The 15,361-nt window shown below is 37.4% G+C and overlaps 1 protein-coding gene across 2 annotated transcripts in view; it reads left to right on the top strand.

Moving 5' to 3' along the window:
* The window catches only part of ANXA9 (annexin A9), a 96,596-nt gene that overhangs the window by 73,889 nt on the left and 7,346 nt on the right, over positions 1-15,361 (top strand). For both annotated transcript variants that reach the window (XM_053705487.1, XM_053705488.1), the window contains exons 5-12: positions 3,877-3,990; positions 4,653-4,743; positions 4,997-5,076; positions 5,156-5,215; positions 6,094-6,184; positions 10,124-10,219; positions 10,319-10,377; positions 12,028-12,150. In XM_053705487.1, coding sequence (XP_053561462.1) covers positions 3,877-3,990; positions 4,653-4,743; positions 4,997-5,076; positions 5,156-5,215; positions 6,094-6,184; positions 10,124-10,219; positions 10,319-10,377; positions 12,028-12,150 — 714 coding nt within the window. The remainder of the gene's footprint in view (positions 1-3,876; positions 3,991-4,652; positions 4,744-4,996; positions 5,077-5,155; positions 5,216-6,093; positions 6,185-10,123; positions 10,220-10,318; positions 10,378-12,027; positions 12,151-15,361) is intronic.

Below are 15,361 nucleotides of genomic sequence, written 5' to 3'. Positions count from 1 at the left end.
CAGAAGTCTTCATCCAAGCAGGCAGAAGTCTTCATCCAGACAGCATCTTCTATCTTCATCCATCCGGTGTGGAGCAGGTCCATCTTCAAGACATCAGGCGCGGAGCATCCTCTTCTTCCGATCGCCGCTGTAGAATGAAGTTTCCCTTTAAGTGACGTCATCCAAGATGGCGTCCCTTACATTCCGATTGGCTAATAGAATTCTAGCAGCCAATAGCAATTAAAGGTGAAAAAATCCTATTGGCTGTTGCAATCAGCCAATAGGATTGAGCTTTCATCCTATTGGCTGATCCAATCAGCCAATAGGATTGAGCTCGCATTCTATTGGCTATTCCAATCAGCCAATTGAGTGCAGCACATTAGGGGTTAATAAGTGTATTTACGTGGCGGCGATGTTAGGGGCAGCAGATTAGGGGTTAATAACTGTAATGTAGGTGGTGGCGATGTTAAGTGCGGCAGATTAGGGATTAATAAGTGTATTTAGGTGGCGGCGTTATTAGGGACAGCAGATTAGGCGTTAATAACATTATGTAGGTTGTGGCGATGTCGGGGGCGGCAGATTAGGGGTGTTTAGACGTGGTTTTTATGTTAGGGTGTTAGGTTTAAACATAACTTTTTCTTTCCCCATAGACATCAATGGGGCTGCGTTACGGAGCTTTTGTTTCCGCGATCGCAGCTGTTTTTCAAAACCTGTAATAGCAGCGTTATAGGGAGGTGAAATACCGCTGCTTTTGGGGCAATCGTTAATTTCCCTATAGCGCTCAAAACTCGTAATCTATCTGATAGAGCATACAATAATTTTTTTTCATTCTAGTTTGCGTATTATCACATGTACTTTCCATAATTACATACTGAAGTAGGTTTAGGGGATACTGCACTCTAAAGCCCCCTCTACAGGTTGCTTGTTTAAAGGGATAGTAAACACCAAAAATGTTATTATTTAAAAATATAGATAATCCCTTTATTTACCATTCCCCAGTTTTGCATAACCAACACTGTTATAGAAATATACTTTACCTCTTTAATTACCTTGTATCTAAGCTTCTGCTGACTGCCTCCTTATCTCAGATCTTTTGACAGACTTGCATTTTAGGCAAATAGTGCTGACTTAAAGGGACAGTCAACACCAGAATTGTTGTTGTTTTAAAAGATCGATAATCCCTTAATTACCAATTCCCCAGTTTTGCATAACCAACCCAGTTTTAATAATACACTTTTTACCTCTGTAATTACCTTGTATCTAAGCCTCTGCAGACTGCCCCCTTATTTCAGTTCTTTTGACAGACTTGCATTTTAGCCAATCAGTGCTCACTCCTCGGTAAATTCATGTGCATGAACTCAATGTTATCTATATGAAACACATGTACTAGCACCCTCTAGTGGTGAAAAACTGTCAAAATGCATTTAGATTAGAGGCGGCTTTCAAGGTCTAAGAAATTAGCACATGAACCTTCTAGATTTAGCTTTCAACTAAGAAGATCATTAGAACAAAGCAAAATTGGTGATAAAAGTAAATTGGAAAGTTGTTTAAAATTGCTTGCCCTATTTAAATCATGAAGGTATTTTTTGGACTTGACTGTCCCTTTAAATAACTTCACGTGCATGAGCACAGTGTTATCTATATGAAACACACGAACTAGCACCCTCTAGCTGTGAAAAACTGTCAAATGCATTCAGATGAGAGGCGAGCTTCAAGGGCTTAGAAATTAGCATATGAGCCTACATAGGTTGAGCTTTCAACTAAGAAAAACAAGAGAACAAACAAATTTGATGATGAAAGTAAATTAGAAAGTTGTTTAAATTGACATGCCCTACCAGAATCAAGTTTAATTTAGACTTTACTATCCCTTTAACATAGCACAGTTTACACCAAGAGACCAGTAGAAAGAGGTACATTAAAGGGACAGTCAACACCAGAATTGTTGTTGTTTAAAAAGAAAGATAATCCTTTTATTACCCATTCCCCAGTTTTGCACAACAACACAGTTATACTAATATACTTTTTACCCCTGTGATTATCTTGTATCTATGCCTCTGCAAACTGCCCCCTTATTTTAGTTCTTTTGACAGACTTGCATTTTAGCCAATCAGTGCTCACTCCAGGGTAACTTCACGTGCATGAGCTCAATGTTATCTATATGAACTATTGCCCTCTAGTGGTGAAAATGCATTCAGATTAGAGGCAGTCTTCAAGGTCTAAGAAATTAGCATATAAACCTCCTAGAATTAGCTTTCAACTAAGAATACCAAGAGAACAAAGAAAAAATGGTGATAAAAGTAAATTGGAAAGTTGTTTGAAATTACATTCCCTATTTAAATAATTAAAGTTTTTTTTGGACTTGACTGTCTCTTTAAGTATTAAAAGTACATTTAAATGTTTTTCTTAAAGTCTGGTCTTTATTCTGGTCCCAAGACCTACTTCCCCAAAAATTGTCTTAAAGGGACATAAAAAGCAGACATTTTCTTTCATAATTCCAATTTACTTTTATTATTCAATTTGCTTTGTTCTCATTGTATTCTTTGTTGAAGATGTTTGGAGTATGGTTGCCACCCCACCCATATTTTCTGGGACAGTTATGAGTTACACATGCAGCATGGTGTGCAGGGCGAAACATGCATTGTGCCTCTGGACAGCATATGAATAGTTCTGCTGGATAGTACTATTTGTGTTCGTATCTTCACACCCTGCAGCAAGCATAAATCATAACTGTCCAAAAAACATGGGGCACTGTATAGTAGCAAACTCTTCTGCCTTCTAGTGCTCTAGAAGTAGCAAACCCTTCTTGCAAAACTATTGCACTATAGTGCTTCAGACACTTTCACACTTCTAAACTTTCATACTTGCTCTTCAACAAAGGACACCAATAGAAAGAAGTACATCTGATAATAGAGATAGATTGAAAGCTGTGCTGTTTGTTGTTTAGGGGATCATGTACAGGCAGAACTGCAAAAAATATGCAGTAGTTGTTCAGTTAGAACAGAGCTACTGCTAGGGTAGTTGCCAAGATGTCTCTCTCTCTAACCCTGGTCATGTTTTACTGGATAATTATGAAATACACATGATGCAGGGTCTGCAGGGAAGATAATTACTATTGCTGTACTGAGACATGTGCAACTCATAACTGTAGCGGGAACTATGTGATACAAGAGCAACCTGACACTCACCAAACTTACTTCTATCACAATTAGCACATGAGTGAAATTGCTAAATAGTGCTCCACTCGTAATCTGGCCAAGAGGGTACAATTAAAAAACAAAACTACTTCTAGTATCAACTTTACTTCTTTCTCTTGGTACCCTTTGTTGAAAAACAGGTAGGTAGGCTAAGGCTTCTACATGTGTCTGGACCACAATTTGGTTTTGCAAGAATGCTCTTAATGGGACAGTTAAACTTATTCATATAGAGAATGCGATTTTAAACAACATTCCAATTTACTGTTTTCTTTTTTTGCTTCGTTCTCATGACATCCTTTGTTGAAGGAGCAGTAATGCGTGAATTTTTCTTTATGTCCCTTACATACATTGAGGAAAAATTGTTGCCATCTATTGCTTAAAGGTATTCTTATGAAATTTCTGCAATATAGTTCTCCAGACACGTGCACGCTACCTAGGTAGTCTCTACAGCGAAGAATACCATAAAATCTATCATGATTGTATCCGCTATCAGAATGAGGAAAGAAAAAAAAATTACAAATAGAAAATCCTTTAAAAATCTGTAAAACGTTTTAAATTGCTCTCACATAATGCAACAAATGTCATTATTTCAGCGCAGTACATGTAGGAGGACTAACCTGTTAAACATAACGCTGCCGGTGCCATAAGAGTACAAGATTGTAGGTGATATGACGCTTAAATATATTTTTTTGTTATAATTTAGGACCTGACAGAGAACCTTAAAAAAAACCTCTCAGGGAATCTAGAGAAGGTGATTGTAGGTTTATTAAAGACCCCAGCAGCATATGATGCCCATGAACTCAAAGCAACGATGAAGGTACATTATTGCTATTATTGTTTTAATCATTATTTCCATTATTGCCATTTATTTGTAAAGTGCCACTAAATTCTGTGGCTCCAATATGTTTTTTATTTTGCTGTAGAAAAAAATTCAAAATTTTACAGAGTTTGAAATCTCACAAGATCTGAAATGGCCAAGGTTATTGTTAGATACGTTAAGAATAGTTTAGGTTTCTTTCACTCCTCGCAGTCTTGTGGGATACAACATTGTGCCATATTTACAAAGTCTGTACCATTTTAAATGTTAACATTTTAATCTGCAAGATTCATTCTATGATGTTTCAGTAATAAATCCAAACAGGCTTTTTAAGTATATTAATACTGAATTACTACTCAAACTCTCCATGTAGCTATAGAACTATAAAAATGCCCTTGTATCCCAGCTGGTTACAGAAGGTATCACCATGTCTGTGAATCAATTTGAATAACATACATGTGTCTATTTAAACATTTTAATTATTTGCTCACTGCTCTCCCCTAGTTGCCATTATGGCGTCTAACAGCTATTATACTGTACATAGTCCTTGATAAAAAGGTTTGGCAGCCAATGTAATTGTTCAGTTGACACATTTAGTAAATTATGTGAAACTAGGTACTAAGTAAGTACTATAGGTGAGTGATACAACATTGTCTTGGTAGGGCCTAGGAACAGATGAGGCCACTTTGACAGAAATTCTTTGCACCAGAACCAGCCAACAGCTTCAAGAAATCCAGGCCTGCTACAAAAAGGGTAAGGCAATAATGACATGAAACATTTCTTATATGCTTAGCGTGAATGATATCCTGACCTGGTGACGCTAGTAGGAGCAAATTATCCTGGATTTCCCATAGAAACGCATATATGGCATGTAAGGCATGAATAAATAGCCTACAATATATGAAACCTGGCACATCATCTCTTGCCTAGATTAGGTTTACCCTTCTCAACATGGTAAATAAAACATCATGTTTAATGTATCTTATCTCTCCATTATCACCCACAGAATTCCAAAAAGATTTGGAGAAAGACATCACCTCAGATACAAACCAGCCTTACAGAGATCTTCTTCTGGCCTTGACCTTGGTAATAATATAGTCAGCATTTCCTTTCTATAACTTATATATGTCCATAAACACTGACCAGATTTATTATGTTATTTCAGGGCAAAAGAGAGAAAGATTCTGGAATTATTGATTATGGCCTGATATACCAAGATTCCAAGGTTTGTATAAAAATGAAGAATTTGTAGAAAATAATATGTTCTAATACAATTAAATGGTACAGTAATCATGTGAAATATTTATAGCACCATATGGCAGCCACTGCACCATCTTGGCCTAAAGGTATTTTTTTAGTTTTAGTGTTGCCCTAGACAATAGGAAATTTATACCCCTGAAACCCCCATCCCAACATTTTTTTCTAATATTTACCTCATATATTTCTTACAATGAGAGACCAGGGGACCGATTTATAAAAGTGCGAGCGGACATGATACGATGTAGCGTATCATGTCCGCCGCACCTCGATAAATCATTTATTATCATTGCACAAGCAGTTCTTGTGAACTGCTTGTGCAATGCTGCCCCCTGCAGATTTGCCGCTAGCAGGGCGTTTCAATCAGCCCGATCGTATAGAATTGGGCGGATTGATGTTCGCAGCCTCAGAGGCAGCGGACCAGTTATGGAGCAGCGGTCTTTAGACCACTGCTTCATAACTGCTGGGAAACAGGGGCATCTAGCACTATTCGGAGCTTGATCATTCGGCCCCTATGTATGCATGATGGGTTCTTCTACATCAACCAGACAACCAGGAAATTGATATGTACAGTATGTAATGTAATAAAATGAACAAATAAAATGCATAGGAGCAGGAAGGCATAATGACACAGAACTGCCTTTCAAAATGTGCTGCCCCACAAATCCTTCTGCCCTTGGCTTAGGCCTAGTTCAAAATATGATTCTCATCTTACTTTGGTTGCCAGTCAAGTGGCTAGTTGAACCAGATGCAAAACAAACAAACAAGCCCATAGTTGTCTGTGAGAAAGACAATCATATTAACCTGGATTATTAATATTATTTACCAAACTCTTGCTTTTTTCAGATTTTGAGTACTTTAGGACCCAAGAATACCCCAAACATTGTTCAGTGGATCACAATCTTTACAGAAAGGAGCTCGGGACATCTCAGGAGGGGTAACTCTTGCATTTTGTGGTTTATGTTTGTTAGTTTGTCACATTGTCCAATGCGGAAAATAGTGACCTGGATGCAATAAAACAGAGGAGTCTTTCACAGAGTGCAGCATCTGGAAATGTAGGGGCTCACTTAGGGGTATTATCTATGTTTCTCATTGAGTAGAGAAAATCTTACAACATGATATGCAAGTCTGATTTACATGAGAATTTATATATGAAATGGTTGTCATATGATTCTAAATAAATGCCTCATTTTGTAGTGTATTCAACATAAAAAGATATTGCAGAGTGGCCAAACAAGCTGAACAAGATTTTCAATAGTTGTAAACAAAGTTTTCTTTCAGGTCTGGGTCAAGCCCTTTATATCTGCACAACTCACAGATCTGCCTCAACATTAGTATGTTTAAAGGGCATGAAAACTACATGTTTTCTTTCATGATTTAGAAAGAACATGCAATTTTAAACATCTTTTAAATGTACTTCTATTATCTAATTTGCTTTATTCTCTTGATATCCTTTGTTAAAAAGCATATCTAAATAGGTTCAGTAGCTACTGATTGGTGGCTGTACATAGATGCCTCATGTGATCGGCTCACCTATGTGCATTGCTATTTCTTCAACAAAGGATATCAAAATAATGAAGCAAATGAGGTAATACAAGTAAAATGGAATGTTGTTTAAAATTGTATTCTCTGAATCATGAAAGAAACAATTTGCGTTTCAAAAGGTTGCTTCCCATAGAAAAATTGGCCGCTAGCAGGAGGTGTCAATCAACCCGATCGTATGAGATCGGGTGGATTGATGTCCGCAGCCTCAGAGGCAGCGGACGAATTAAGGAGCAGCGGAAACAGGTGCATTAGTCATAATATGGGCCATGATAAATCGGCCCCTTAGTGTTCGTTTTGATTGCTTAAATTTAATTTTCTTAAATGATTTGTTATCGAACACCATTAATCCAAAAATCAAAACAAAAATAAGGATACAACAGGAAGACTCTATTTTAGTAAACACTTTAAAAAGAATGCAAATTACAGAACAAAAATATTAAATATAAACATTTTTTTATCAGTTTAATAAACTAGGATATATCATATTTCCTGCATTTAAAGGGACATAAATTAAACTTTCATGATTCAGATGGAGCATGCAATTTTAAACAACATTTGAATTTACTTCTATTATCAAATGTACTTCATTCTATAGGTGTCTATTGTTTGAAAGCATACCTTTTGTCTTAGGCTCAGCAATGCACTACTGGGAGCTAGCTGGTATATGGTGGCTATGCATATATTCCTCTTGCCATTAGCAGACTAGCTGTTTTCAGCTAGGTCCAAATAGTGCATTGCTGCTCTTGAGCTTACTTTGACTATGTGTTTAACCATCTGCAGGGGTTAGACAGATAGGGATTGCTCACAATCTATTTTTTGATAATTGTTGTCATATGAAAGGCTTCCAATGAGTCATTTTGTTGAATTCTACAGCTAACAGGACTCGATAAACCATGGACCACACTTTTTGACTTTTTGCTGAGTACAAGGGAGAAGATAAGAATCTTAGTTGTGTCTTGAGTGAGGAAGTAACGAATTTTAGAGATATTTGGAAGCAGCAGGAGTTAGCTAAGGTCTTAGGAGTCGATTTATCAAGCTGCGCCAGAGAGAGGCGCACATACGCACCCCTGTCCGCCGCAGCTCGCCTCTGGCGGGCTGAATTCCGCTGCCGGATCACGAGCGGGCAGGAGCTGTCATGGTTGAAATTCGCCACCTAAGAGGTGGAGAAAGGTTAGGGAGGCAGCGGTCTGATGACCGATGCTTGTTAAATATGGACTGCAGGTTCTCTTGTGAGAGCCTGCAGTTGTAGGGGGTCAAAGGCTGGCGAAAGCCTTTGTTAAATCGACCCCTTAATGTCGAAAGTGAGTCAAGTGTGACTCCAAGGCAGCAGACCTGAGGGGTAGAGGTGATGACAGAGTTTTCCACAGATACAAATATAATTTTATACTGAGTGAAGAAAAAAACAATTTCTATTATTGCTTAGCACAACTTAGGGTTAGTGCTCCTTCAGGTTAGCACTCAAGTCAAAGCCAGAACCTGATTTTTGTAGCGTGCACCATCTATTAGGTGAGGAATTTAGCATGCCCACGCTATCTGACCTCCAGATGTTAGCACGTCTGAGCACTGCCATTTTACTTTCATTGTTTAATGTGAACTAAAGAATAAGATCACTGTTGATTTAACATGATTGGTGTTAACGCTCAATAGTGCTAATATTTCTAAGCTCCACTTGTAATCTAGGCCAAAAGGTTTAATTATGCATAAACAAAAACAAAAAAATCTGCAATGCAAATTGAATATTCAATATATACCTGCTTTTACTGTAATTTAAGTCTCAGAGAGGCAGAAATACAATGTGTGGAATGCAGAACCCTGACATTCCTGCATGCTGAATAGTATTTGTTTGATATTTTCAGGAGCTTAAATATATCTTACCTAATTGGCTACAGCAATGAAAGTAAGATAACATTCAAAAGGCTTATCAATGTGTATATCCCAAGCCTGCTAAACAATTAATATTTTTCTAACACAATGACAGTTTTAAATGATTTAAAACATTTATTTTGCATGCAGATATTTTGAAATGCAGTGAAAAAAAATTATGGTGCATGTCTTTAACATCCCTTTAAAGGGACAGTCTACCATAGAATTGTTATTGTTTCAAAAGATAGATAATCCCTTTATCACCCATTCCCCAGTTTTGCATAACCAACACAGTTATATTAATATACTTTTTACCTCTGTGATTACCTTGTATCTAGGAACCTTCTTCCAGCCCCCTGACCACATGACTGTGACTGTTTATTATCTATTGTCTTAAATTTAGCATTGTGTTGTGCTAAATCTTAAATAACCCCCTTTGCCTGAACACAGTGTTATCTATATGGCCCACATGTACTTTCTGTCTCTTTGTGTTGAAAAGAGATTTAAAAAGCATCTGATAAGAGACAGCCCTCAAAGGCTTAGAAATTAGCATATGAGCCTACCTATGTTTAGTTTAAACTAAGAATACCAAGAGAAAAAAGCAAATTTGATGATAAAAGTCAATTGAAAAGTTGATTAAAATTAAAAGTCCTATCTGAATAATGAAAGTTTAATTTATACTAGACTGTCCCTTTGTGCAAATAACCCAACAAACTTATTTACTAAGGGCTAGATTACAAGTGGAGCTCTAATTTATCACGCACCCATACAAATGGCTGGTTATTGCTACCGTGAGCTTGCAGTAACAATTAGCGCTCCGAAAATTAACCAGAGATCAGATCTCTCTTTAATTTTCTAAATGTGCCCTATTTTCCAGCAACATAAAGTGTGTAGTGCATTTTCTAAAATAAAAAAATATTAGCATCTTTATTTTTTTTTTTTTTTTACAAAAACTGGACTAAGCAGTTTTTAGGGGTTAAAGTTGGCGGGTGTTAGAAAAAAACGTCACTGAAAAGTGCCTTTACATTGCAGTCTATGCGGAACTGTGTGTTCTCTATAAATATATATGTATATGCTTATATACATATATATTTATGTGTTAATATGTGTATATACACATATAAACACATACATATTTAAGTATATATTCATATACATATATATTTCAAATTGCTGCCCATCGTGCCCAACTTACCCCCCTTCGATGCATTAGTTTCTCATGCCGTGCCTCAGGGCATGAGAACGAGACTCCCATTGGAGCCTATGGAAGTGCGCTTTCGTCAGTGCAAATCTTACCTGCAATGTGAATGTGTGTGCTGGTATTACTAAGTAAAGCGCAAATATCGTCCTTGCGAAAGCGATATTTTGCGCTCCACTTGTAATCTGGCCCTAAATAGTTAACCAAAAAAACTATAATTTAATTTTGTTTTTTAGCAACCATAACCATTTTCTTCATTCACCATCCTAGTGTTTGGCCATTACGACAATACCAACACTGTGACTGTAGAGGAAAGCATTAGGAAAAACTTCAAAGGTGATTTTCAGAAAGCTATGTTGTCCTTGGGTAAGTGTCATACATTTAAGAATACAGAACTCTATGGAACATTTGAATAGTATGATGTTTCTATGGAAATAGAGATAACAGGTTCCTTGCTCCCTCTAGTGTCTATAATGAAGAACGCGCCTCTATATTTTGCGGAAAAGCTTCACAGTGCTATGAAGGTAAATACTTACATGTGTATAAGTATTAAATAATGTTATGGAAGGGATGTTTATAAAAAACTATTTGATATATTTTTAAATTAATTATTCAAAGGAAATATTTTAATCATTACTTTAGCAACTGAATCCTTAAAGGGACAGTACATTCAAAATTAAACTTCAATGATTCATATAGAGCATCTGATTTTCTGATTTACTTCTATTGTCTAATTTAATTTTACTTGTCTGATTTGTGGAAACCGATACCTATGTAGGCTCAGGAGCAGTAATGCACTACTGGGAGCTAGCTGCTGATTGGTGGCTTATGTCTCTTGCTAGCTCCTAATAGTGAATAGTTTTTCCTCCAATAAAGAATACCAAGAGAATGAAGAAAATTTGATAATAAAAGTAAATAGGAAAGTTGTTTAAAATTGACATTTTTGGCTCCCATGTCCCTTTATTGGCCATTAAACTCACATATGTTCTATAATGCATATCAACTAAACACTTTAAATATGCTTATTAATGTTCAACTTGATATTGAGTTGAAACGGAAATTTATGTTTCTGCACAAATAAATGTTTAGGACAAGTCAAACACTATGGGGCCGATTTATTAAAGTGCGGACGGACATGATACACTACATTGATCCGCCACACATTGATAAATGTCAACAGCATACGCTGTTGGCATTTATCAATGCACAAGCATTTCTTGTGAATTGCTTGTGCAATCCCGCCCCCTGCAGATTTGTGGCCAATCGGCCTCTAGCAGGTGGTGTCAATCAGCCCGATCACATAGGATCGGGTGGATTAATGTCTGCAGCCTCAGAGGCAGCGGACAAGTCATGAAGCAGCGGTCTTTAGACCGCTGCTTCATAACTACTGTTTCCGGTGAGCCTGAAGGAGCTTGATAATTTGGGCCCTATATCCTTAACAAGCATAAAAACAAAATAATTGGTTAACCCCTTCATGTTGGGGGCAAGTGTTTAATATCGGAACGAACTTCCAATGGAAACATTTGCTTGAAAAACAAAATGATGCGATCGTTGATGCAATCTTGTAATTTTAAGGCTGGGATCAGGTCATGGGGGACTACCTACGATCCTAGGCACACCCCCGTCCAATTTCCCACTAAACAAAAGGCAGAAGGTGCAGGATGCCAAAAAAGGTAGGACGTTCCATGCTGTGGTTAAAATATCCACCGTCTCTTTTAGGTACAACAGATAATTAATATTAATATATCTTTAATATCAATGTATTATTATATACAATTATTATAATAATGTAATTGTTTTTACAATAAATGTTACAAATGTGCCTGAGGTGAGCATTTTATCAGATTTCATAGTCTGCTATTCCCCATTTGTAATTAGGGTTTAGATACTAATAAAGGCTTACGCTCAACCAACTACCATTTTTTTTTAACAACCAAAGGGCATATGAGTTGGCTTTCAAAGTACCACTAAATGGTGCATGTCCAGAGCCCACACCAATTTTAAAATAAGAATTAAAAAATAAAAATAAACCAAGTACATTTTTTGTAATAACAGCAACAATATTACTTCAAGAACAAATCTTCATGATAAAGATAAAAACTGAATAACTATTTATATCAAGGAACACAATAAAATTAATATTGCTGGCTGATTGTTTTATTTTTCTTCTCTAGGGATTGGGGACAAATGAAGATACTCTGACAAGGATACTGGTTTCTCGAAGTGAAATCGATTTATTGAGTATTAGGGTGGAATATAGAAAAAAATATGGAAAATCACTCTACTCGTCAATTCTGGTAGTTATTTTATGTAATATGTATCTGTCTATCTCTGTAATATCTATATTTAATTATCGGTTTATTTCTATGTATATATCTATACAATAATCGCGTTTGTAACGCGTCTGTCGCCATTTGGGCACACATCCTGAATGCAATGTTGGCTGCACGAGGCAGCCAAAAAATGTTGTGAAGCTGCATCCAGATAGATTCCGAAAATGGCAGAGTGGTGAAAGAATTCACTTGCCATTTTCGATGCAGTGTTGGCAAACGAAGCCTTAAAAAACAAAACAAAAAAAACCCACGCAACCGCCCGCATGAATTAACTAAAAACATGTAACTGCCCGCAAGAAATAAAAAAAAAAACACGCAACCGCCCGCTTGAAATAACTAAAAAACACGTAACCATCTGCAAGAAATAATAATAAAAAAAAACACATAACCGGCAGCACAAAATAACAAAAAAACCTAACCGCCCGCAAGAAATAAAAAAAAACATGTAACCGCCCGCACAAAATAACAAAAAAAAACTAACCTCCTGCAGGTGGACTCTTTCACCACCCTGCCATTTTTGGAATCCACCTCGATGCAGCGTAGGCTAACCCTTAAAAAAAAAAAAATACCCATTGCCCCTAAAGGGGCATTTATATGGGCATTGCCCTTAAAAGGGCATTCAGCTTTTTTACAGCCCAGTAAAGGGACAGTCAAGTCCCAAAAAAACTTTCATTATTTAAATAGGGAATGTAATTTTAAACAACTTTCCAATTTACTTTTATCACCAATTTTGCTTTGTTCTCTTGGTATTCTTAGTTGAAAGCTAATTCTAGGAGGTTCATATGCTAATTTCTTAGACCTTGAAGACTGCCTCTAATCTGAATGCATTTTCACCACTAGAGGGCATTAGTTCATGTGTTTCATATAGATAAACATTGAGCTAATGCACGTGAAGTTACCCTGGAGTGAGCGCTGATTGGCTAATCGTAATCTTAAAAAAAAATAATCCTAAAACTAACACCCAAATAGGTACTCACCATTCCTGAAGTATGGGGGAGAAAATCTTCTTCCAGGCGGCTCCATCATCTTCTATTTTCATCCGGAGCAAAGGCAGCACGGAGGTGCGGAGCTGGTTTCCCCGATGCACGGATCCTCATCGGCGGTTCTCATCGGCGGTCCTCAGAGGCGGTCTTCAGTGACAGCGGTCCTCAGCAGCGGGGAGGCTCCTCTTCATGCGATTGTCCGTCACACATTGAAGATTGAATGCAAGGTACCCCATATTTATTGGGGTACTTTGCATTCCTATTGGCTGAAATTTTTGAACAGCCAATAGGATTTCCGTAGCTCTAATCCTATTGGCTGATTTAAAAATGTCAGCCAATAGGAATGCAAGGTACCCCAAATTGATTGAGGTACTTTGTATTCAATTTTCAGTGTACACCGGAAATCGGATGAAAAGGAGCCTCCACGCCGCTGAGGATCGTCGCCGCTAAAGGCCGCCACTGAGGACCGCCGCTCCGGATCCGCGCATCGGGGAAGACAGCTCCGCCTTTGCACAGGATGAAGATAGAAGATGACGGAGCTGCCTGAAAGAAGACCTTCTCCGCTGGATTCCAGGAACGGTGAATACCTATTTGGGGCTTAGTTTTAGGATATTTTTTTTAAGATTAGGGATTTAATGGGCTGGGCTGTAAAAGAGCTAATTGCCATTTTAACGGCAGTAAAAGAGCTGAATACCCATACAAATGTCCCTTTAGGGGCAATGGGTAGTTTAGTTTTTTTTAGTTTTAGGTTTTTATTTTTATTTTGGAGGGTGGTTGGTTGGGTGGGGGGTTTTACTGTTAGGGGGTAATTGGTAATTTTTTTAAGTAAAAGAGCTGTTTAACTTAGGGCAATGCCCTACAAAAGGCCCTTTTAAGAGCTATTGGTAGTTTAGTATTAGATTAGGGGGTGTTTTTATTTTGGGGGGATTTTTTATTTTTATAGGGGTATTAGTTTAGGTTTACATGTTTTATTTTGGATAGCTTTGTTTTTTTTTGTTGTAATTTTACTTTTCTTATTTTTAGTAAAATTAGCTTGGGGGTTTGTATTTTTTAAACATAGACTGCCCTCTGTGCAGGCTTATTGCCTAGTGTGTGCGTGTGTATATATATATATATATATATATATATATATATATATATATATATATATAGATAGATAGAACCTAATAGAGAAAAAAAGAGAGGCGCCACATAGTGTAATATTGTCTGGAATGCCCAACAGTAAGCGAGACCAGAGCCCCTAGTGATGGCAACTCACAATATGTGGCGGCACAACTGGAGTGATAAGCAGAACAGCACGGTACCCACAGAGTCGCCCATGAGACTCACACAGGCGTCGGGAGCGTCAGGCGTGAGATCAGGTGATCAGAGGTTCCAATCTGGAGTGCCGTATGGTAACAAACGCCAAGGATCAAACAGCAGACTAAATAGGAGGTGGTCTACAATATATTCCTACTAATCTCGTAAATCAGACGAGACGGTACTACACTGAGCTTAAGAGGACCCAAACAAGATGGTACTGCCAGGGGCAATCACATACTAATGGAGGACTAACTGAGTGTACCCTAAGTATATGAGTATAATAGGACAAAAATAAATGATAATGAGTTGATGGTGGAGAAAACATCTCATCAGATGACTAGTGAAACTAACAAAAACCAATATAGTCTATATATATATATATATATTTCTCTGTCTGTTTATGTATCTATGGCCATCTGTCCATTTTTATATATGTCTATTTGCCCATGTATCTGTGTTTATGGTTGTCTATCCATCTGTGTGTAATTCTGTGTATCCATCTATCTATGTGCTTGTCTGTCTATTAGTTTAGCAGTGTGTATGTCTATCTATCCATCTGACTGTGTGTATGTCTGTCTATCCATCTATTCATCTATATGACTGTGTGTATGTCTGTTTATCCATTTAGCTGTATTTATGTCTATTAGTCTAAATGTGTGCCTGTCTGTCCATCAGTCTGAGTTTGTCTGTAGGACCATTTAGCTGTGTGAATGTCTGTATCTCTTTGTATGTGCATATAGGGTCTATTTACTAAGCAGCATTCTCACATGAGATTGCTGCTTACATTTCCTGGCACTTCTATTTTGGGGGAGACCAATCACGTGCACCTGAACACTTTTGCTCAATGTGATTGACAAGCCCTTCTATCACGCGATTGGTCGGATTAAAGA

This window comes from Bombina bombina, chromosome 1, assembly GCF_027579735.1.
Source record: "Bombina bombina isolate aBomBom1 chromosome 1, aBomBom1.pri, whole genome shotgun sequence".
Taxonomy (NCBI): Eukaryota; Metazoa; Chordata; class Amphibia; order Anura; family Bombinatoridae; genus Bombina; species Bombina bombina.
Note: the sequence above shows the minus strand (reverse complement) of the source record. Positions and strands in the feature narration are given on the sequence as shown.